Source organism: Squalius cephalus (assembly GCF_949319135.1).
Source record: "Squalius cephalus genome assembly, chromosome: 15".
Taxonomy (NCBI): Eukaryota; Metazoa; Chordata; class Actinopteri; order Cypriniformes; family Leuciscidae; genus Squalius; species Squalius cephalus.
In genome coordinates this window covers 31,118,105-31,144,053 of record NC_137136.1, presented here as the reverse complement: position 1 = coordinate 31,144,053, position 25,949 = coordinate 31,118,105, and the positions used below count along the sequence as shown (strand labels likewise).

The following is a 25,949-nucleotide window of genomic DNA, read 5'->3' as shown; positions in this document are numbered from 1 at the left end:
CTGATGCATGTGGAGATTTGAATTTTGTTATTGGAGTCATTATATGTGCTATTTGTTTTCTTATAAATGTATATTGTAAACACGTTATGATATAGATGTACCCTGAATGAAAATCAGACTTATGACAGTTCGTTGGAGGGAAGGGGTTAAATAATTATAGAGGGGTTAAATAATTCGAATTTTTTATATTTTGATAACAGATCAAGATTATTTTTATTATTATTATTATTTGATTATTTGATTATTTGATTAACGTGCACTGACGAATCATGCGAAATAAAACAGGAACGTGCATTAAGAAAGCAAATATTATCACTCGGATTTCAACGCTGACTTCAAAGTAAGTGTGACAGTACCACTGATCTATATAATGTCATTCTATATAGATCAGTGGACAGTACTTATAAAACAATGTAACCAATCACAGTAGCCTCTGGATGCCACGTGACTCCCCACGGAAGAGACTCTCGAGTGGCATTTCCTCCATTCATTGAACATTTCCTCGCGTGCAGTTCTTGGGCTGCATTCCGATTCAGAGGCTCTTCAAGTTCACTTTGACAGTTTTCAGTGGTTCACTTGACATTTAAAATGTCCTACAACGCTAAATACGACAGATTTCGCGAATTATGACCGTTGTGACAAATAATGACACTTTAGCATACTTAGAAAAAGAGTAGCTTACTACAGAAACTGTGAACCATGTCATGTTTTTGAGCACTTAAAGGGATAGTTCACCCAAGTAATGAAAAATCTGCCATCATTTACTCACCCTCAAGTTGTTTCAAACCTGAATTAATTCCTTTCTTCTGCTGAACACAAAAGAAGACAATTTGAATAATGTTGGTATAGTTGACAGCCATTGACTTCCATAGTAAAATACTATGGAAAGCAAAGAGGTCCATCACCTGTTTGGTTTCAAAATATCTTCTTTTGTGTTCACCAGAATTTGATGAACGAATTTTCCGTTTTGGGTGAACTATCACTTTAATTGCAATGTTATTGCAATAAAAATGTATTAGAATTTGAATTAGCTGAATTTTAGTTGGACTCTATATGCCATTTTTTCATAATTACTTCTATAGTCTTTGAAATAGGCTGATGATTTATGCTAAACTGGAATGCAGTTTATTGTCACTTCTACTGAAACTTGTATGTCATGTAGATATTAATATATACATGTAATTGATGACATTGCAATGTAGTGCATTTAAAATATATGAACATTAATTATTTGGAATAACACTAACAGAGTTACAATTATAATCAAAAACTTTACATGAGCTTTAGTATGTCAGAGAAATCAGACAAACACATCAGGTGTGACTCGCATTCAGTATTTTATTGTTAACAGTCTCAATAATATCATCATATTACAAACCACATGAAAAATACAAAATAAAGATAACACTGTAATCTGACTCGGCAGCATTTGAAACAATGTACTTTCGGACAAAGGGAGGAATGATGAAATCAGAGAAGGACAGTGTGAACGAGATGTTTCAAATAAGGCAGTCCATGATTGAGTCTGTACAGAAATGTAAAGAGTACTGGCCGCTTTGAGTGAGATTGTTTCTATCTTTGGTTTGCGGCTTGTGAATATTCAGAACTTTATCCAGTATGTGTTTGCTCAGTGTTAGGAGTAATAATAAATATGGGTTTAATAGTATAAATTGTGGAATCACTTTATGGTAGTGGTTAGCCTGTCAAAAAATAACTTGTGTTGCCATGTAAACTACATTATGTCAGTGTAACGCATGGTTTTCCTTTGGTTTACACACTGTCTGTGTCAGAAAGTTTGGCACAATAGCAATATTTAAAGGTGCACTCAGTAATGTTTTGTGTGTAATGCGCTGGCTGATATGGCAGTCGTCTTGGGTTTATACTGACACTTTAGTGCGATGCAGTGAGGAAAACACACTGAGTGCACTTTTAAATGACATAAAACATGGATGGAAGTACTGTATTTATAGAAGTTAAAAAAATCCCACTGTATAGTTGTTTGGCAAATTTGCGGGCGAAATCCAGTCATTTCAATAGGAATCCATGCAATCGGGAATTTCGAGTCTCTGAACAACATGGATCTGCCGCACTGACAAACAGAAATCTGCTTGATTTAAGTGACCTCTGTGTGAGCTGTTCATACATCGCTACGCTATTGACGATAGACAATGGAGATATTTTTTTTGCCAGCAAAATTTCGCTAGTGTGAAAGCACCTTAAGACTAAAGCGCTTTGTATTTAAATGTACTTCAGTTGTGACTGAATATATATATATATATGAAGAGTTCAGATGCAAAAGCCTCTAAGTGCCATCTGCAATTTTCTTCTTGAATGATCATTTTTATCAAGCTCGTATATTTAATTTCAGTAATTTCACTTAAATGGCAATGCAAATTACCTATTAATTGTCATTTAAGTGAAACTTCTGAACTTAAAAATATGAGCTTGAAAAAAATGATTATTCTAGAAGAAAATTTCCAATGGCACTTAGAGGCTTTTGCATCTGAACTCTTCATATATATATATACAGTACAGGTCAAAAGTTTGGACACATTACTATTTTTAATGTTTTTGAAAGAAGTTTCTTCTGCTCATCAAGCCTGCATTTATTTGATCAAAAATACAGAAAAAAAGTAATATTGTGATATATTATTACAATTTAAAATAATTGTTTTTCAATTTATTATACTTTAAATTATCATTTATTTCTGTGATGCAAAGCTGAATTTTCAGGATCATTACTCCTTTAGAAATCATTCTAATATGATGATTCATTATCAAAGTTGGAAACAGTTCTGCTGCTTAATATTTTTTCATAACCTGTGATACTTTTTTAGGATACTTTGATGAATAAAAAGTGAAAAAAAAAAAAAAAAAAAAAAGAAGCAAATGTTTTAAAAATAGAAATCTTTTGTAACAGCAATATACACGACTGGTCAGTCATTTTTTTTCTTTCTTTTTTGTTGAAATAAATCAATACTTTTATTCAGCAAGGATGTGCTAAATTGATAAAAAAGTGATAGTAAAGAAGATTTATATTATTAGAAAATATTTTTTTATTTTGAATAAATGCAGTTCTTTTGAACCTTTTATTCATCAAATATATTAGGCAGCAGAACTGTTTCCAACACTCATAATAAATCAGAATATTATAATGATTTCTAAAGGATCATGTGATAGACTGGATGTCACATGTGACACTGAAGACTGGAGTAATGATGCTGAAAATTCAGCTTTGCATCACAGGAATAAATTATTTTTTAAAGTATATTCAAATAGAAAACTATTACTTTAAGTTGTAATAATATTTCACAATATTACTGTTTTTTTCTGTATTTTTGATCAAATAAACGCAGCCTTGATAAGCAGAAGAAACTTCTTTCAAAAATATAAAAAAACGTAATGTTTCCAAACTTTTGACCTGTACTGTATATATATATATATATTGTTCATATTTCATAAAAGAGTGATGCAGTCGGGTTCCGGAAGTAAAAACTCCATTCATTTTCTCCATAGGGAGAACTTACAAACCTTTAAAGACAGACCTTCTGTGAGCTACGAGGTTGTTAATCGATGGTATTTGATTCTGTTGAAGCCATCAGTCTGCATTATATCAAAATAATAGTGTTTAACAATGGAATTTGTGGTGGAAAACTACATTACCTGTTATGCTGTACAGAAAATGCCACCAATCAAAGCAAAACACGCCAATAGATCTCTTTAGCTCCGCCCACTAAGCACTGCGAATGATGTAATCGAATCTAAAAATGCTAAAATGTGTGTAAATATTTGCATATTTTGCAATAAACTGTTTAAACTGGTGGAACCCCGTTCAAGCTGTGAAGTTTTCAGATACTTTTGTGCTTAAAGTCAAAGTTAGTAATTCACCTCGTGGCTGGCTGGCTTGGTTCATGGCTTATAGCGCTTTAACAAAGGCTTTTTAAAAATTCCTATGGGAATTAATGGAAAAAATACTCCAGGAACCAGCGGCGCTATTCTGAGAAAACTTTATAACTTGCAACTGCGAGTTTATTTCATACAGTGCTGACTTTATATCTCATAATTCCGAGTTTCTCACAATTCTGACTTTATTTCACGCAATTGTGAGTTTTTCTCGTCTTCCTCAGAATTGTCAAATGTAAACTCACAGTTGCGAGTCATAAAGTCCAAATTGCAAGAAATAAACTAGAAAAAAGTCAGAATTGTGAGACAAAAAGTCGCAATTAACTTTTTTTATTCCATAGGAAAGAGATTGCAGAAACCCACAAGAAAAGCAAGGCATGAAAAAGAGCAAACGATGGCAAAGGAAGGCACTATTTAAAGGGACAGCTCACCTAAAATAAGTGTTCTGTTGTCATGTTGTCCACAACCCACATGGCTTTTTTTATTTAGGACATAAAAAACTAAAGTGTAGCATAATGTCTGAGCTGCTCTCTTCCATACAATAAAATTAGCTCTAGAAATGCACAAAAATGCACCATAAAAGAAGTCCGCACGACATGAGCGCTTCACTTCAAGTCGTACAACAGCTTCGAGACTGAATATCTTGCTTTACTACTGTGGTCACCATTGACTTTCATTCTATAGGCAAGAGCAGTTTGGACCTTCTGCTATAAATAACTCATAGAGGTTTGGAGCAACATCAGGAAATGATATTGATTTTTAGGTGATCTGCTCCTGTAAGGCAGCATTGCTCTCTGTTTGGCACTTGGGATCGATGTGCCTGTGTTCATGTGATGACTGTTACTGTAAGTGTGTGTGCGTGTGCGTGTGCGTGTTTGTCTGTACTCTGTAGTGTACAAAGCGATTATCTGTTGGTAAAACTGGGATTGATCCTCTGTTCTTCACTCCTCTCTGTTCTGCTTCAGGAGAGTTTGTGTCTTGAGCATTTCTCCTGTCCTCTCAGGACGTCACTCTGTTTTAGAGTGGTTGTTGTTATATGTGGCGTGACCATTCTGAGCTGGTCCGTTTTTCTTTATCTCTCCGTTTTTCATCTCCTCTTCCGACTCCGACTCCGTCTCGTCTCTGTCGGACCTCTCGTCTTCAACCGACGACTGTTGAGGAAGAACAGGAGAGAATCACAAAGACAGAAAGACAGAAAACTTCTGTCACCTGTATATCTTCCAGGGAACAAAACGTGTGATATTCAAAAAATTATTTTTCACACAGCTCACGGACCAACTGTCCAATTCCACACGAAAAAAGCATAAATGTGATAATGAAACAGTGACTCACTCCATTGTGAAAAACAAGTGTGCTTAAAGCGATATTTCACCGCTGGAAAGATGAATGTGTATTTAAATTGAGTCATTTATGTAGTAGAAATGTGAAATTATTTTAAAAGTTGATGCCTTCTAGACTGAGAAAAGCCAGAAAATGTATTTTTGGCTCATGTGGATGAAAGACAACAACTCCCAGAATGCACTTGCTTCGCTGCCCTACGAGGCCACGCCCAAGCCACGCCTACCGGTTACAGAGAGCAGTATCGGGAGAAATGATACAACTAGGCTACTAGTCGACTCGAAACTGTAAAGACGTCGTTTTATGGTGAGATCCCCCTATGGGCGGGTTGAAGACATGCGGGACGAGCTCCTCCTACTGGCTGGAGTCTCTCGCCTCTGGACAGAAAAGCCTCTGATGAGCTAAATGATGATTTTTGCGTCATCTGAGGTTTTTTCCAGACACACAATACAGAAATCTCTCGTCTCAGGGGGACATGAGGGAGGGAAGCACGGTCACTCGAAAATACTACCGGGTTTCTACTGATACAAAGCTTAATCGGTGAAGTATCACTTTAATTGTGTTGAATGTGCACTTGTAGTGTACTTCAAATCTTCATTTAAAAAAAAAAAAAACTACTGGAATATAATACAATATTAATTAAAGCACAACAAAATATTATTAAAACAAAATGATATAAAATGTACTTTAAAGAAAACCTTTATTCTGATATTATTAAAGTGCACTTTTTAAGTGTACTTAAATGTGTTAATAAAGTCATGAAAGTGTCTCTGTTTAAAGAAGTACACTTATTATTAAGTGCTTGAGAGTATAATATAACTGTAGTGTGTTATTCAAAATTACATTTAAAGTTAATATATTTTAAACATACTAAATTCAAGCTACATCATTACAAATGTGTAATTACAAATATATTTAAAAATGTGGCACTTTTCGGTAACACTTTATTTTACAGTGTCCTTGTTACATATGTTACATGTACTTACCATAGTAATAACAGCAAATTATGCATAATTACATGCAAATAACCCTCAACCAAAACAAATCCAAATCCTAACCCTATAGTAAGTACATGTAGTTACTTAATATTACTCAGTGTTTAAATGTATTATTACAGTGTAACAAAGGCACCTTAAAATTAAGTGTAACCTTCAAAAAATGAGACTAGTTTCAATAGAAATGACATTAAAGTATATATTAGTTTACCATAAATGGCAGTACATTCAGCAGAACACTTTAACCATATTTTAAAGACAATATAAGTTATGAAATAACAAATAAAATATGTACTTAAGTCCTACTTAAGTCGGTCAAAAAAATGTCAGCTAATTGCATTTAATATAAATTTCAACAATAATATTTTTTAATTTAATTGTAATTAAAATGCAATTAAAAGCATTACATTCAGTTCTCACTTGTACTTTAAAAGTATATTATTTCTGTGATAAGTACTCTTTTTAAAAGTATGCCAAGGTCTCTTGTTTTTCACAAGGGTTTTGAGCCTCGGAAGTCATACGAGGATAATATCACGCAGGTTTGAACATGACAGCGAGAGAATTATAATACATTATTGAACTATCTTTGTTTAATTTTCTTTCTCACTCTGAACTACAGGGAGAGAAAGCGAAATAAATAAAACAGATTCAAAACTTCCCCCACATAAGAATTCTTCTTCATAAGTCACAGACAAATAATCCTACAATATAATTATGTAAATTATATAATAAAGATAATAATTAAAATAAGGAGAGTTTCAGTCGTGGATGCTGTTTGGTCAATCCAGTGTTTCATCTGTGCCAAATATAGTAACAGTTGTGATGCAAAACACCAATCTAAATTATATCAGTTTTTTTAATAGATATATTTAAATTCACATGCATTTGAGTGTTATTTTTATTATTTATTTTATGCTGTGGGAATACAAATGTAAGAATCTCTCTTAAAGATCTGCTGATCCTGAAATAGCAGCACATGATAAACTAAGGTGGGACCAAACTGGTAATTGAAAATGTGTTAGTCGTACTTTACAGAGAATTTGCCTTTCTCAAATGTGTGTTTAGTCACCCCCGGTCTCCCATGTGTACAACCTTACACTATTTTCATGAGATAAACGGAAACACTGTGTATCTGTTACTGATAAAACTGAATTCGCACAGACGTACATTACTGCTCAAGAAGCGGAAGGCCAGGCGTATGATCAGAGCAGCCCAGAAGACGTGCAGACACAGCAGAACCATCAGCAGCCCGTTAAAGAAGTAATATCCAAAGAAAGGAGGGTACAGGGTCACGGGATACACCCACGTACAGTACATGATCCTGCGAGAGAGACAGAAACACATGAGTTACTGTATATGCAGGGCTTGACAGTAAGTTGTTTCCTCAGTAACCACTCAGCATTTTCACTGGCCACAATTTTGCTGTTGAGAAATTGCCTTTCATTAGGGGTGTGATGATACACTTAGCTCACGAGATGAGAAGATACATGAGAACAAGACGAGACAATATTTTAATGCTATTTTTAAGAAATCTTCAATGAGGATATTTGACTGGAAAAATGGTCTTTTATTCCACTGAATGTTACAAAATGCAAAACAATGCGGGTTTTAACTAATCTAGGGCGGCCACTAATGATTATTCTGGTCATTGAGTAATCAGTCGATTATTTTGACGATTAATCAAGTAACTGGATAATATTTTTTTTGTGTGGTAGTAAAAATAGACCAATAAACCATAGCCTTTAAAGGGGTCCTATTATGCCCTTTCACACAGCAATCCCAGCAAATTACCGTAAAATTGGCAGAACGAATTTACCGTAAATTCAAAAATGTGCCGTTCACACAAGCAACAGCGTTCTGTGTTTTTACCGGTAACAGACCATTCACACATCAGTCCCAAAACACTGGTCAACTCTGTGAGTTATTTTAACATACGTGATAGTATCTCTAACTTTTGCTGCAAAATCTCTTTATCCGCCCGGACGAGGAGAAGCGCTTTAGTTTCAGTATCACTCCAATTTGAAGACATTTGTAAACAGTGCTGAGTAAACGCGTCATAATCTTATGAATGGCCCAGAGCTGTTGCTCTTTCAACGGCTTCTGATTGGCCCATATAACTTCTTACATCAGCGTGTTCTGACCTCGTACGTGGATCTTCATTCTGTGTTCGTACAGCGCATATACCAGTAATTAACTGGTAATGTTACAACTTCCCGTATATTTGAAAAGGTCCTGTTCACACATGATCTGTTACCGGTAATTTACAGTAAAGACTGTATGTGTGAAAGGGGCTACTGTCTTCTCTAATGCAGCTCAACCAGGCCACGCCCCCTTGTAGGATTGGAAATAATCCAAGATATTTTCTTTACTGTTTCCACCACAAGGACCAATTGGAGTTCCTAAAGGCACAGAGGTTTCTGATAGTGATCAAGGCCTGTAGGCCAACATGTGTGTACTTTGGGGGTCGGTGAATTGTCACACCTTTAGTACGGAGGGGGAAGTGTAATTATCTGATTGGTCAGTTTGAATGTCTCACATCTGGGTTTTAGTCACATGGTCAGGAAAGGATAAAAGAAGATTGAAACGGTTGCTCTGTCTCTTTTGATGCTCTGGCTCTCTTCTTCTCTGGGTCGCTTTCTTGGGTCTCTCTCTCTCTCTCTCTCTCTCTCTCTCTCTGGTAACATTTTTCATATATGCTGGGTACAACTAATAATATAAGTTATCATCTCATACATCTATTTTGTAACTATTTTAAGTGTAACCATAACCATATTTTGTCATTAAACCTTTTCAATTACAACTAATGTGCTAACTAGTTTTGAATTGGTATTGACTTTGAAGTGCTACATATTGCAACACAATATCGTCACTCTCTATAGCAACGCTCTCCCACATATTAAGCTCTTGTAACTGCGCTTATTTCCGTCGTTGGTATAAGTGGCAGTGAGTGGAACAGACCAGAAATGTGCAGTTTTCTACCATCTTGCTAATAACGTTTCTTTAGTCATCTGGCAGTCTTGCAGCCTGAACCACTGCAGGAATCCACCCTTACACCCTTTTTTGGCACATTCTGTGGGTGGGGATTATTTAAATGAGTAACTTTATGACGTCACAAAACCTGGGAAAAAATGCGTTGTAGTTCAAACGAGTCGTTCGATGTAGTTCTTGAAAAGTGAATTCTGTTAAATAAAATATCTCTCTTTGGAGTGGACTTTGAGCTTTGTAACCTTGCAGATCTTTTATTCTCAAACAGAAACATTACACACTAACTAAAGTAAAAAAAAGTGAAAAAGCATAATAGGACCCCTTTAAAATGGCTTAAAATAAAGTATTAAAAGCAAGTAATTACATTATATAAACATAATCAACCTTTGTACATTATTTATTATAACAAATGCCTGCAGAGGTGCCAACGGCCTGGTGATTGTTGTTACGCTTTACAGCATGATCAAATCCTTGTTTAATATTGGCCAAACAACATTTCATTCAAATGTCCACTTAATATTTAATAGTTGGACACTTCTTTACGATAGAAATGCTACAGCCACTGTAATTTCTTGAACAAGAACATGTGGACTTCAAAACATGCAAACTCAGAGCAAGGGTTTAAAAGTTTATTTTGAAAACGCGATGAACAACAATTCGCATATTCAGAAAAATATGATTGTATTCTCCTGTGTTGGCTTAGGGTTACAAATGATGGTGAAATGTGAAATGACGGTGAAATGACGCATGTTGCGTTTCCAGATGAACGTAATAAGCAACCCAAACTCAGAGAGTTTATCAACCGAGTTGCTGAGAAGCATGTAAATGATAACGCGTCAGACTTTATGCGTTCCCAAATGCACGTTAACCTAAACAAACAGCACGTGCAGAGACTGAGACTGAGACATTTACTGCTCTGAGCCGCTGGAAGAAACACGTAACCTGCAGGCATGGCGAACTTCACTCTGAAACCCGCACTGCATATATTTATTTAACTGAATATAAATATTCAATCTGTAAAATGTGGCTAGTGACTGTGTTACACGCCACTGCTAAAATGTCGAGCCCTGGTTATGTGACACCAACTGTAAGAGCCAATCTGAACAGTTTGTATATTAATTATCATGTCTTTGCTTCTTGCTGTTTGTTTGAGGTAACAGTAAATTTAAGGTGCTGTTCTATATTTTTATTTTGTAATGCAATGTATTGTAATGCACATTATATTCCTGTATTCATGTCTATTTATGTATTTTCTATATTATTTCTTATGTTTATTCTGATGTTTAATTCCTGTTATGTTTCTCTATTTGCCGCTCCTACCTATTTGAATATACATGTTGAGACCGGTTTAGACTTCTTTCGGTCGGACTTTAGGATTAAACTTGTGTTTAAGGTGTATAAGACAACACAAGTAAAACATATCCAGTGCATAAAACCACAGGTATCAGGAATTCAAAGGATTTTTCATCTTTTTTTTTTGTTTGTATTTTGTGGTTTTGTTTTTGATTAAAGTCATACTTTTTCACTTTATGATGAGTAAGAACTGTTCTCCTGCCATGTAACATTAGCTCTGTTGCAAAACCTAGTGAGCTGCCTTGCTGTCTACTGCCTACATAGGCAGCTGCCTTCTAAGGCATCATACTAATTTGCAATGTTTTACAGTATTACACACACTTACTTCTTTGTCTTTGTTCTCAATCAAACAATTTAACACCTGGCTTTACTTATAAAGTATAATCTATCTTATATCCACAGAAACACACAGGAACTGTATCATAATCGAAACTGGTGATGACAACATGTGTGTGAGGAGAAATTGAGAGAGAGACAGATGAGATGTGTACCGGAAAGGGAAGATGAAGAGGCGTGTGACGATGAAGATCGCAGCAAACAGGATGAAGATGTAGTTGCATGCGTTCTTCCATCTCGCGTAGTTAAACATCTTAGCTGACTGAGAGAGAGAGAGAGAGAGAGAGATGATATGAGGGAGAGAAACTGATGTGTATAGAAGAGGTAGAAGGAGAAATGGTTTTTCTACTGATATACATGTCATGAGTTCTTTATCCAAAATCAAAAGTTTAGGGTCTATATGATTTTTGTAATGTTTCTGAAAGTCTCTTATGCTCACCAAGGCTGAATTCATTTGATCAAAAATACAGTAAAAGGACAATATTGTAAAATATTATTGTAATTTTAAAAAGCTTAAATCTATTTTGTAAAGGTTAATTTACTTCTGTGATGCAAAGCTGAATTTTCAGCATCATTACTCCAGTCTTCAGTGTCACATGATCCTTCAGGAATCATTCTAATATATTGATCTGCACAACTAATATGCCCAGATCTTTAACCACTAATATACACAACATCTATCCTAGTCCACTCTCTTGACAATATCACATTGATGTCCCATTGGGTCTCTGTCTCTGGTTGTTCTACTCACCTCTAGTAGATAGTCAGCTGAATCATGCATGAACATGATGAGCGTTCCCGCTCTGATGTAATTAACACACCAGGAGAAACTGATCAGTATGATGGTGGCCACATGATGAATGATCTGCTCTTTGAAGTCCTGGAAGAAAGCGTAAGATAATGCTGATATCATTATACCATTATGAGATGTTCATACTACGCCTCTCATTTTAATGCGATTCATTATAAAGAAAACATGGAACTCAATCATGATCCCTGACTCACTAGTTTAAATTACACACAGCTAATACATTTCATGTGTTTGAACAGTCATTTCAGTTGTTTATCATTTTTTTCCTTTCCCATGAGATCCAGTTATAATGTTAGTCAATATATATTTCATAATTTTGTTTATAATGACCATTTTCCACCCTCCTTTTTTGTGAATATTAGCATATATTTGAACGGTATTTGAATGAACTCGATGTTTCAACAGAAACTATGACATGGACATGGTTGCTCCTTTGCGTTAAAAGAAGATTAAGGAAAGTAGTCCAACACCGTTGTATAATGAGCACACTCGCGCCCTCAAGAGAGCAACCTGAAAAAATTTTGCGCAACTGAAAGAAAACAAAACTAGAGGTATTGTTCTCGGATTTCATCAAAAATATCTTAATTTGTGTTTAGAAGAAGATGAACGAAGCTCTTACGGGTTTGTAAAAACATGAGGGTGAGTAATTAATGACAGAATTTTCATTTTTGGGTGAACTAACCCTTTAGTAAACAAACTCCAGCTGGTCCAAAATACAGCAGCTCGAGTTCTTACTAGAACCAGGACATATGACCATATTAGCCCCGTTCTGTCATCGCTGCATTGGCTCCCCATTAAACATCACATACATGTTAAAATCAAAGTCATTTGTTTAGGTTTAGCTCCTCAGTACTTGAGCCAGCTCTTAACACATTAAAGTCTTCACTTCTATTGCAATTTCAAAATTCTGGCCAGAACATCAACTGCAGGCGGTAGATCCTCCTAAATAGGAGATTTTCCTAGCCTGGTTCGGGATCGGGAAGCAGACACACTTTGTCCGTTAAATCTAGACTAAAAACACATCTCTTTAACCTGTCACACACATCACACATTATCAATTTCTATTATTCAAATCCCTTAACGGATTGTTAGGCTGCATAAATGACGTCAACCGGAACCGGGAACACTTCCTATAACACCCATTGTACTCATTACATGAATGTCAGCAAAGACCGTGTCTACTAGACAATCCCCTGTGAAGGCATCGTCGACATGACAGCCATGGGCACTGATCCTCAGCAGAGACCACAAGAGCCATTTCTGACAGGGCGCAATTGCACTGAGGGCGTGTCCGAATCCACTTTTGCTAGTTTAACGACGGGAAAAATGGTCGGTGCTCCCGGCGCATGGTCTGAAAGGGTTGTCCCTATTCTCTTAATGAGTAATGGGTGTGTTTTGGGTGTAACATGCAAAAAAACCAACCAGAGTCTCATCTCCCATTCCCTTCGCTATTTTGTTTTTAAAGATTTCTATTTACATGCCGGAATTTGCAAGCGGAAAAACTGAACGCGTCTCCAGAGCGCAAACGGATCTGCTCGTGCGCGAGGTTAAAGCGTGCAAGCAGATCATCTACGGGACAAGCCGGATTACACCATATCTTTATGTACACAATATTAATCTTTTACATTGCAATCCTTTTATTTTTAATATTTGGCTAGTTTGTGTGCTGTGTGCCCTGTGTGTGTATTAAGCAGAGTGTAATGAAAATGAAATGAAAATGATAACTGCGTCAGGCTGAAACTAGCAGAAAACACTTGCGTCGCGCTTGGCGCTGCATTGCGCCGGGTGTATGATAGGGCCCTTAATATTCAACAATATAATTGATATGACTGTACTGACGCTGTTGTATGAGAACTGAACTAAGCTGGACGGTAATATAATGAACTAATTTAATAACTGATGACCTTTGAAAAGGATCTGAATCAACACTCAACTGACAGCTGAACAACAGCAGAAATGCATTTTCCTGTTATCTCTATAAAGCTGCTTTGAAACATTCTGTATTGTATAAAGCGCTATATAAATAAAGGTGACTTGACACTATAAATGAACCCTTAAAGCTAAGGTGGTGGTCTGAAAGTCCACAAGTAAAATGTCTCTGAAAAAGCATTAACAGTGCTTGCATTTTTTATGCATTGTATTTTCTTGGGCTTGCATTTTTGGGGGCTGCAATTCAACATGGTTGCATAATTCATCTGTAAATATTCAAAAGGAAACATTTTAACACACAATAGCATTTTTAAAAATACAACAATAAATATTCACAATCATTTAAAAATATTTTATTAAAATTATCACTACAATATTCAACAGGCAATGTTGGGTTCACTTTTTTTTTTTGCGTCATAAATTTACTTCCACAAATTCAGGTTCAAATGTTAATGTGTATAAAGGTTTTCTTTTTTCTAATGTCAGAGAGTTGCACAAGAATTATTTTACTAAAAGTAGCACATGGAAACATATTCTAAACATCTGTCATTAACCTTGCCGCAAAAACAAAACAGCCTGCAATGATTCCCATAAACTGCTGCTTTGAATACTGCTCTGCTCAAATGGTGTTTGAATAAAACGATTAATTGAGATGCAAAGATGAGGTTTGCAGTGTGATATGATGACGGTATGACTTATGGCAGACTTACTTTACGTTTGACATCAGATGCCACACTGAAAAGAAGCGATGTGTAGAAACCCAGTTCCAGCATGTAGTACCAGTACTGAGACGGCAGGAGGGTCTGAATGAGAGAGATACGACGGTTCACTGACTCTGCAGTGACATTTCTGACAATCTGACATTTGATGACATGAGCTTTACAAATAATGTGTAAATTATCCTAATCTAATTGCTTATCAACAGACTTTATTGTTATTACTTGGATTATTACTACAGATATTATTGTTATTATCATTTATCATTGTACTTCAAATCTTAAACTTGCAGATAATATAATATTAATGAAATATAAGGCCACTTAAGTGCAGTTTAAGACAGTACACATGACTGTTTCTTAACAGACTTAAATGCATTTTTACAAAGTGCACTTTGCAATAATGTGAAATTAAAAGGTTTACTTTAAAGTACATTTTAAATGTGCTTTAATAATCTTTTGTCGTTAAAGAAATACACTTATTTGATGTCTTTACTAACATACAAAAGCACATGATAAGTACTTTATAATTTTAACTGCAGTGTGTTATTCAATATTACATATATTTTAAATGCACAACATTACATTGTTCACACTTAAGTACGTTCTTTTAAAGTATATTATTTCCAGTATTCCAAAGCAAACTTTTTTTCACAAGGGTTTCTCTCCTTATTTTGAACTTTATGGGTGCTAACAAAAAGATTAAAAAGCTCCTGTTCAAAGCTATGCAAATGCTTGGTTCTTATTCACCATATATGCAGTATGTTAAGTTTGTTTCTAATTATTGTACGTTGTCTACAGTATATTCCATTTGCTGGAAATGACAAGATGCCCTTTAAAAAATGAGCAGCTCTACATGATGTCTGTCTTTAGTGTGTCATGTTTATAAAGGAGATATAACTCACCAGAGTGGGGAACCCTTTCCACATCTCCTTTAGATCGTACAACCATGGTTTCTAGAGAAAGAGACAGAGAGGAAGGATTGTGTTATGCAATAAATCAGCAGAGGAAATAAAATCAGAGAGTTAAAACAGGCTGAAACTGCAAATGACTTACATCTATCAGTGCAACAAGACCACCAATGAAGGCGAGAAGATAAAAGGCGAATCTCCAGCTATGAAAGAACAAAAGGGTCAAGGTTTAGTTTAGTTAGTACGGTCCAGTTATTCGCTGCTGGTAGATGCTGTAACAGCACCATTATGGGCTATTTTTTTCCATTTATGGTCATTCTAAAGAAAAGCTGTGTATAAATGTTCTTCAAGTACTGTAACTTAAAAAGACAAATATTTCATTATATTACAAGTTAGTGATGCACCGAAATTGATAACTGAAAGTATTTGGCTGCAAATGAATTCTTGGTTTCAGAAAAAAAAAATTTGGAGGGCCGAAATCATTCACTGAAATGATGACGTTTACAGTTTTTTACAATCACTACGAGCAATTTCCTGTAGCTCAATAATTAACCCTAGAGAGCAGCAGTTTGATAAATATAAACATTATATTACATATTTATTATATTTTGACAACCTGTTGTCTTGATGTTTGAAAAAACTCCATCATGAAAACAAGTTTTTATTATAGCCACCATTCAAATTATTATATTTTAACAACAATTAGAGGAGAAACATAATTAAATCATTAAAAAGTTCATATAAAACGCCTTATATGAGATCTAAAGTGACCCTAGGTTCCTATACCTTGATTGTATTGATGATTCTTTAAGTAATATTTTGAGGTTTGGTATATTATAATGCTCCTGTCACTTCTTTTTTTTTTTTTTTTCTTCTTCTTCACTTTATTTACTTATTATCATTAATATTTGTACTGTAATTGCCGGGCTTTGTTGTTGTTGTTGTTTTTTGTTTGTTTGTTTGTTTTCTGTTCAGGTTGTTAATGGTTGTAATGTTGATAAAAAAGATAAAAAAAAAAAAAAAAAAAGGTTCCTAATTTTGTTTTGGAGGGCTCCTACATGCATCCAAGGTCAAAAAACATCACCTCATTTCTCAAAGAGTCTGAAAACTATTAGTTTGAACTATTCATTCTCCCAGTCTGTTGTGCTTGGTCTACCACTTACAGCGAATTTCAGAAACTAAACGCCTATTACCATATTTGAATTTCAGCTTCCTCAAAGCTTGATACACAGTGACGCGAACAGTAATGACGATGTCGGGTTTTCAGTATCAATTCCAGCTCGAGTCCTCTCATCCTTGAGGAGTACATCAAAGTGGATTTGCAGTGCTGAAAACAGCCCATTCTCGACATGTCGACAACACGAATCACTCTTCCGGGCCTCAGCTTAAACTACAGTGTTTGGGGATGGGTCAAAGTAGATGTGAAAACTTCAGTTTCAGTGTTTCTGTAAAAATAAAATCCACTAATTAGATTTTTTCACCACTATTTGATCAGTGACATTATTCAGGGTGGTCCCACACTATAGAGATGAATGGAAATGCTACACATAGAGAACCTCCTTGGTTACTATGCACATCCTGAATGCATAGTTTCTAGCCATAGAATTCAATGCATTAGGCTTTAAAACCTGAGATGGGTGTGTCAAAAAATGCGCAGTGCTGTGGGCCTCCGGGACCAGGATTGAAAACCACTGCACGTGAAAGAGCCTTTAAAAGTTTTACTAAACATATGAATAATTGAATAAGTGCCAAACACCAGCGGGAACACTTCAGAAGAGAGTCGCCTTTTATACAGAATTGACTCAAGCTTATACACGAGCAGTTCACTTACAGAAATTACTTTTAATAAACCTGCCTGTAATCTCACACATTAGCAGCTAAAGCTCATCTTATTGTAAATGGTCCATGGTAACAGGACTATAGAAAGTGCATGTGAAGAACAGGGTGTTGGTGTGTTTTTACCTGGCCTCACAAAACTTCTTGAGAAGGTTGGGTCTGTCTTGATTCCTGCGCCGCCTGAACCAGCACTGGACCTGTCGCTCTGTCCATCCCGTCTGCTTGCACAGTTTCTCAACTGAACTCTGGATGGTAAAAACAAAATGATAGCTGTTGTGGTAGTGTGGGTCAATTTGTGATTAATTTATAAGTGCAGTTAGAAGTGTACGCACCTGTGGGGGGGTTTTAGTTGTGTTGCAAAAGTAGGACTCCAGTGTTAGGTTGTGTGTAACTCGCCTTCTGACCGTTTCCTTAATGCCCAACAGAGAGGCTACTGGTGTAGCAACATATCTGAACATACAGGGACATTATTTTGAAAAGAAATTAATACTAATATTCTGCAAGGATGCATTAAATTGATAAAAAAAAATATATATATTTAGACATTTCTATTCATCAAAAACAACAGTTCAACAGAGAAGGGATAGTGGGGGCTCTGGAGGAGGACATGGAGCTGGAGAGAAGCGTGACGGGGTGTGTGTGGGGGGGGGATCTGACAGAGGGAACCACCATGGAGGAGATGATGGAGGGAGGAGCCAGGAAGGGGATGAAGGCAGGAGGGAACATGTAGCATAGCCCAGATGAAGGCCCACGGCAGAACTGATGGTGTGAGGAGCCAAGGTGGTGCCAGAAGAGTTGGAAACCTGGGTGGAGCCGAGGAGACACAGAGACCGGGCGACACCATAGGTCCTGGAGGCCGAGGCGAAGCCAGGGTGCTGGAGGACTAAAGGTCCTTGCAGACTAAAATAATAATAATATAAATATTATATTCGCATATAATAAATACGACCTCACGTTGTGTCAATCACGTTTACACACTACCTTGGAAACTTTCGTCGGTCAGAAAAAAATTCGGATTGGGTTCGATTTTTCGCATCCGTAGCAAAGCATTTTGAGAGGTGTTTTGACAATTCAGAGCCACTGAATGAAGAATATGAAAAAACACATACGAAAATTTCGGACTCAGTGTGCAAGGACCTTAAGGTGGAGCCAAACAGAGCCGGAGGGGTGGAGGGACGAGGCGCAGCCAAAGACCTGGAAGTCCGTGGCGTAGACAGAGCAACGACTGACCATGGCGAAGCCAGAAGGACGAGGGATCCCAGTGGAGCCGTAAAGACGACGATACCAGGTAGAGCAGAGGGAGGGAGGAGCCATGGTGGAGCCGAATGGTCGACGGTTCAAGGTAGAGTGACAGGCTCAGCGGTTTGTGGCGGAGACAGGGGGTCCCCATGCCAAGGCAGAGCTGGAGGCCGGAAGACCCGAGGTGGATCCGCAGAGCAGAGTGGAGCAAACAGAAGAGAAGCCGAGAGACTGAAGGGAACCAGTGGAGGCGGGGGCGATGAACTGAAGAACACCAGGGTGGACGGGAGACCCTGGAAAAACCTCCAATTCTTCACACAGTTATTTTGAAGTAATGCACAGCTCACCCTCAGTGGCGGGAATATAGGTGGGGCTCCACATCATGCCCTTAAACTACACTAACACACTCTCCGGCTCACACACCTGGTCAGACTTTTTGTTGGGCTCGGTCTCCAGGACGAGGATGGGCTCGGGCATGGGCTTTGTGGCGGGCTAAGGCTCCAGCTCTAGGTCCGTGGAGGATTTGGGTTATGGCCTGGGGAGGACTGGAATAGACAAATGCAATCGGGAAAGGGGCTGGATAGTCTCGAGCACATTCCTCGTCCATTTCCTCCACAACAAAATCAGAACCATCCAGCCAGAGAACATAATTGGTGTACTGGGCTACTGATGTGCTATCATTTCCCGGCGATAGGAAGACATACAGATGGTTATCCAGCCCTTCCCTAAAACATGCTTTGAGTATGTAGTTCCTCCAAAAATTCCTCCACGTACCTTTCCAGGGGACAAGCAAGTAAATGCAGCCATGGTGAGCATCTTTCAAAACATAAAAAATCTTACCCACTCTAAACCTTTGAATGGTAGAGTAGTATCTACGCATAGATAATTTTATTATCCATATTTATCGTCTATAAACCATTGTTGTATGTATTCCATTTATTGTACTTTCTTTTACAGGCCTGTATTATTTATTTCATGCACTGGTTTCTGTTGCTCCCGTCTTCTTGTTTTTTTGGACTGTGCATTTTAAATGACATTGCTTTTTTGAAATGAATTGGTAAATTTGACCCTTTGGACCCTTATTTGATTATTAGTTAGAATTTTAGAGAGCTGCTTCACAGATGATATATTTCTGTGTATTTTAGTGCATTGATTCTAATTCAGCCTCTTGTTCCTGATCTTTGATACTCACAGTAATAAAAAAGAATTACAGGATAAATGAGAAAGAAAACGAGATGAAAGCAAAGACAGCTTAGGATAAGATAAAGAGAGAGAGAGAGAGAGAGAGAGAGAGAGAGAGAGAGAGAGGGGTGGGAGAGTAAAACGAAGGGAGTGACGCAGGGAGAGAAGACATTAAAGAAAAAGCATGCCGACAGAAATAGAACTGAAGACCTATTTATAAGCATGCCAGACAGAGGCCACGAGAGAGAAAGAGGCAAAGCTTATCAAATATCTGACAAAGAGAAAAACTGAGAAAACAGAGAGGAAAAGAAAGATGAGTGTAGTGATGTAGCTTTGGACCCACCTCTCAAAGACCTGTCGAATAGCCATAAACAGGATGGCGATTGGCAATGCCACCCACAAATCCCGTGCCTTCGCATAGACCCGCCCATCACGGTCCTCCAGGTCAGCCCATCCCAAACCCTCTGGGAACCACAGACGCTCCTGCCAGAACACTTCACTCAACCACTGCAACATACTGCTGAACACAAAGACACAAAGATGATGATGAATCTATCTGTACGTCTGTCTGTCCATCCATCCAATTATCCATCCATCCATCCATCCATTCAAAACGGTCTCGGAAAAAGTGGGGCCTTAGTGTCAAAAAGGTTGAGAACCCCTGCTCTAGATATGGCTCAGGTCTCAGTGGGACCTTTTTCACACATTTTTTGCTACAGCAAGTGAAAATGGAGCATTTGTGTCTGGAGCAGAAACACTGCAGGATGGCAAACACATTGAACATTGTTTGTTCTAAACCTCTTACCCTCAATATGAGCAAAAATAGCAGTGTTGCCTTTGCAAACACAACTGTATTATAAAATCTGATATGGGTACATGTACTGGCCCATGTTAAACAGTGACATATGTTCATACAATGCTGTTTTAAAACATCTTTTAATGTTTTTGGCTCCTAGACAACTATACTGATGGATTTGCACTCGCCTTACACAGATCATCAGATAATGACAGATCACAGGCCTCAAGTGGGTGGAGTGACTGGTTAAGTTACAACCTCAGAACAGACCACAGTTGATAACCTAAATGTTGAGTTAGAATGGTTATTTTTGTCATTTTAAATAGGAAGAGCATGTGTGCTGTATGGCATTACAGGGCAGGGGTCTTGAAATCAGACTGCGGCAGATGTGATGTGATGTGCGTGATCTGCCCAGATGCACCTGAGGTTTGTGTGATGTGGTGGTGACTGGTGGACTAATTATTACAAGCGCTTGCTGGAAACATGACCAAAGGGGGAAAACTCTGTTCATTCACTCACACAGTTTTTTCCAATCAATTGTACTGACCAAATTCAAACATGTGAATGTGTGATTTCTGCCACTGCTTTTGTTTTTACAATAAGCATGCAGTTTAATTTTCAAAGTTACATTTAAAATCCACCTGCGCTTCTGAATGAACATGATGCTTCTGGCTATTACTCATATTAAGGGTTAATAATTTTTCACAAGCTCAAATTGAAAGTTTTAAAGTTCAGTGTGTGCGTCATCCTGCAGCGTTTGTGCTCCAGACATGAACAATCCTCACATCAAACGGCTACAGTCTGAGCTTCAACCACAGACTATGTTAACACACATACCCCCGGTTTCACAGACAAGGCATAAAGGGATAGTTCACCCAAAAATGAAAATTCTGTGATCATTTACTCACCCGCAAGTTGTTCCAAACCTGTATGACTTTCTTTCTTCTGCTGAACACAAAAGAAGATATTTTGAAGAAAGTCGGTAACCAAATGTCTGATGGACCCCACTGACTTCCATAGTAGGGAAAAAAAAAACTATGGAAGTCAATGGGGACCAGCAACTGTTTAATTACCAACCTTCTTTAAAATATCTTCTTTTGTGTTCAGCAGAAGAAAGAAAGTCATACAGGTTTGGAACAACTTGAGGGAGAGTAAATGATCACAGAATTGTCATTTTTGGGTGAACTATCCCTTTAAGTCTCAAACTAAAATGCATGTCTGAGGTGTTTTATCTGAAAGCAACTTGCACTGACATATCTTAAAACATGTCAGTGTCATTGTTTTGTCTCAAGATGCACACCAGTAATGTTTTTTTCCAAGGCATGTTTATAAAAGCTACTAAAATGTGTTAATTGAACTAAGGCCTACTCCTGGCCATAGTCAAATTAAATACTAAAACTGTGAAACTACATGGTGACTGTACATTTAATGTTTTACCTATTCCAGGGCTAAGCCTGAATCTGCACTCAATGGCTTTGCAACACAGAGAACTAAGATGGAGAACGCAGAGTGGAAGGATGTGGTCACTGATGCAACTGACTAAAGCACTGGAAGATTGTAAAAGACGCAGCATGGGAGGATTCGTTGTTTCTGAAAACACAAAACTTTGCAGGTTTGAAGTGTCACAGTAACAGACCACTCAGTCAGGAAAATGCATGGACCAAAAAACAACCTCTCTCACACATCCATGATGTAATAGTGCAGCAGTTTATGGGAAGGATTACACAGTCGACGGCAAAGAAATGATTGGGAAATGTGCATTTGTAGTCCGAATGAGGAAATATCTCAGCAGCAAACGTAGTAGGCTACTTGATGACGTCTCATGGCAATCGCATGAATTAGTTCTTCCTCAGAAATGCTCATTATAGCAGCCTGGTTTCTTCCTGATGTTCAATTCAATTCAATTCACATTTATTTGTTTAGCGCTTTTCACAATACACATCGTTTCAAAGCAGCTTTACAGAAAATGCATGAGTCCACATTACAATTTAGAGTGATCTATTATCAGAGGTAACTGTCTAAGTTATGCATTTCAGAAATGTACATATACAAATCACAGTTAGCTGTACTCATTTAAACAATGTAATAATTTAAGGCAGAAACAATGAGGTCACTGAAGTAATGAACACTTGTTTGTTAACAAAAATGATTATGACATAGAAAATTGTAGCATTGGTGCATGTTGATTCAGAGTTTGTGTCATCTGAAGTCCTCGCAGGAGTTGGCGCCGTCTAATAGATTGATGAAATCTGTGAATCTGACATCTATTGCACAAATACACTGAAAAGCATCGGCTGGCAACTTCTGAAATTTGGGGTCCACAGGTTTTAACCAGACCACAATGCTTGTCAGAACATTTGGCAGTACCATATTTCAAAGAAGATTTAAGTATTTTATCTATCTATCATTTAATTACATATAGGCCTGGTTTCAGGATTAGGCATCAGTTCAGTTAGGATATTTAAATAGCTTTTATAAAAGTACCTTAGAAAAAAAAACATATTTTAAGATATGCCAGTCAAGTCAAGTCATCTTCATTTATATAGCGCTTTTAACAATGTAGATTGTCTCAAAGCAGCTTTACAGAGATAAGCGTATAATTTAAGGTAACAGAGATTGTTTCGGCTTTACAGCAGAGTTAAGTTATTTCCATCTAAAGTTAGTTTTAATTGATTTGCTTCCGTCGCAATGATCATTTGTTATTAAATTAGGGGCCGCTAAGACGACACCATTCCCTCTACACAGACTTTAAACGCGAACCTGTGAGAAACACTGATGGCATTCACATGCGCATTTAGAATGGGTTCTATAGTTATGTGTGTTTGAAAGGGCCAGTGCAAGTTGCTTTCAATTAAAACAGCTCAAACATGCATTTTGGTCTGGGACTAGACTTAGGCTTTGTCTGTGAAACCAGTGGATAAAGATTAACTTAAGTTTGAATTTTTTTTTTTTTTTTTTACCCACTCAAGTTCGCACTTAAGTATATTCCTTTAGTCCACTTAAACCTGTCACTTTCTTACACTCGACCGCAAGCTCTTATTTGTTTTTGAGTGCCACTCCCACATTCCAAAAACCAATCAACAACCAATGGAATCAATCAAGGAGGTTAAGCATTGTCTATTGCTGATGGACATTATCAATCACCAGAGCAGTAAACGACATGTGACTGATCCCTCTATACTAGAGCTCCATGTATCGTACAGCTGAAGTGCGCAGAGACACTGATCTGTGTTTCACTGAGAGTGTTCCTCTCGCTGACCCCTCCGAGAGGACAAGCTCAACCAGATGTGGCCTTCATTGTTATGCTCCACTCACACAATCCATCACAGAAAAATAACATGACACCACTCAGGAGGAGATGAGGAATTAATTAAATTCACAGAATTCAGTCAAATGTGATGGGATTAAACATAATTAATTTAAGAAAATTAGTCTTGAATTGTTAATGAGTTTCCAAATGTTTGGTCAAACTGCTAGAACAGACACATAAAGGAAAAAAGCTTGTTGAAGAATCCCCTCAGATTAGGTGAGTATAGGGCAACTGCTCATTTAACTCGAGTCCAGCCTGTAGCATGTCCAAGGCTCTGTTTACTCCTGGTACTAAGATGCGTTTTTGGTCGATTTCATCACAAGTAGACGACGGAGACACATTTCCGTTTACACCTGGTGTTTTAATCTGTTATGTCCACTTCCGATCACTTCTGTCATGATTTCTTAGAGGGGAGGATCTATGGGGGGGGGGGGGGGGGGGGGTAAATGTATGGACTTTTTCAGATCTTTCAATCTAATGGACAAAATAAACTCACGCAATTGAACATGTCCGGAGATGACGGAAAAACATACGGAGAGCAGCAGCTTTTGTTTCTGCTCTGAGAGCCGTAACGCTGTGCTTGGTATGTTTTTAATCTTCAAATCAAACTTGGGTCTTCAGCCGACAAAGTTTAAATCCCGTCTGGCTTCAGCTCTTCCCATAATGTTCACACATCAGGTCAGTAGACGGAGAGTAGACGGTCTTTTGCGGCTATTTGAACACATTTGACCACATGAGCGTTAACACTACGAAAGCAATGCGGTCAAATGCGTTTTCTACCTCTGGAAGTGGTCGAAAGTGGACAAGCTCAAAACATTTTACACCAGTATATAGATTCGTCCACTTGTGATTCAATAGACAAAAACGCATCTTAATACCAGGTGAAAACGGCCTAAAGATGCCATGTTTAATTTGAGAGCTACGGCAGAGAGAAAGATGATCAACAGTTACAACGTAAATTTCTGTCTGTTCTTCACATAAAACTACTTTGACTACTCCAAATACTTTTAAAGGAGCTTTTTGGAGATTGTAGGTTCATAAGTCACAATGAACTTTGCGAGTTCATAGGTTCTTCAAAACTTCTCACTTTTGTGTTCCACAACAGAAAATAACAACATACAAGTTTAGAGTGAATAAATGTACAGAATTTTCACTTGGGTTAACTGTTCCTTTAAACCCCATGATTTACATTTAACAGATGACAGTTTTACAAAACAGAAGTTGGATCAGTGACATTGTAACACACTTCTGTTTTAAAGTTTAGGTGCTGTTTATGGCCAACACTGATCAAAATCCTGACACATTTCATCTCTCTTGTCATCTCTAGGCTATTTAAGAACAGAGCACTGTAATTCAATTTACTGAGCCTCACTTCAAATTATACCAGTAATGTATGTAGCAGAGAATGCCCTTGTGAAAAATAAGTGCACTTAATTGTATTTAATGTGCACTTGTAGTGTACATCAAATCTTAACAGGACTTTTAAAAAACAAAAACAAATTAAAGGCCACTTAAAGAGATAGTTCAATTCTTTCTTTCTTTTTACGGTGTGCATTTAGCCCCGTTGTACCCTACATATCAATACTGAAAATATCTGGAATGCTTTCAATTCTCATTTTCCGCAGTATAGATACGCGATACTAGTATTTTCTCGTTCTCTGATCTTTCCGACAGCGATTTGACACACAAACCCGCCTCCCATGACTCACTCGTTTCATTTGCTACGGATGAATATTGTTGCTGTTACAGGGTTTGTATTTCGACAAGGGACTGTGCGAATGATTGAATGTATTGCGAATAATTTGACTCATTCCCGCAGATTTTCTGCTTACACCCAAAGTGTGTGCACATAAAGCCGCCTCCAAGTCTAAATTGATTTCTTTTTTGCTTCTTATTGTGCTTAAAAAGTCAAACACACGCAAAATAATGTCAAAATGCTGGTCTTGGCAAGTATTCACATAAACACAGTCACTTTTAAGTGAACATAAAGAGTTGAGATAGAAAACGCATGTGTAACAGTATAATGAATCCGTGCATTAGCTCTTAAAGTGACAGCAGCCTTATAAACCTGCTGCCAAATTATGAGATAATATAAAAAAAATATCTATATGGCCGTTTTTCCCCATGATATCGATGTCAAAATTGTGGCCAGTGAAAATGATGCGTGGCTAGTAACTTTGGAAAACCACTAGACACAGTGGCTGTTGAGCAAAAAAAAAATAATGTCAAGCTCTGAGTGTACTTAAAGCTGTAGTCGGCAAGATTTTTTTGATCATATTCACTGAAACCGACACTATGCTCCGACAGAA

At 37.3% G+C, this 25,949-nt stretch overlaps 1 protein-coding gene across 2 annotated transcripts in view; it reads right to left on the bottom strand.

The window, feature by feature from the left end:
• Window positions 1-1,324: 1,324 nt before the first annotated feature.
• cers2b (ceramide synthase 2b) overlaps window positions 1,325-25,949 on the bottom strand; it is a 44,206-nt gene continuing 19,581 nt past the window's right edge. Inside the window, exons 2-11 of one of the 2 annotated variants that reach the window (XM_079894213.1) lie at window positions 19,878-20,054; window positions 17,446-17,563; window positions 17,240-17,358; window positions 15,423-15,480; window positions 15,272-15,322; window positions 14,361-14,453; window positions 11,662-11,790; window positions 11,066-11,172; window positions 7,404-7,557; window positions 1,325-5,054 (exon numbers count right to left, since the gene is read on the bottom strand). In XM_079894213.1, coding sequence (XP_079750339.1) covers window positions 4,911-5,054; window positions 7,404-7,557; window positions 11,066-11,172; window positions 11,662-11,790; window positions 14,361-14,453; window positions 15,272-15,322; window positions 15,423-15,480; window positions 17,240-17,358; window positions 17,446-17,563; window positions 19,878-20,050 — 1,146 coding nt within the window. In that variant the 5' untranslated portion in view covers window positions 20,051-20,054 and the 3' untranslated portion in view covers window positions 1,325-4,910. The remainder of the gene's footprint in view (window positions 5,055-7,403; window positions 7,558-11,065; window positions 11,173-11,661; window positions 11,791-14,360; window positions 14,454-15,271; window positions 15,323-15,422; window positions 15,481-17,239; window positions 17,359-17,445; window positions 17,564-19,877; window positions 20,055-25,949) is intronic. The other variant, XM_079894214.1, reaches the window with a different exon arrangement.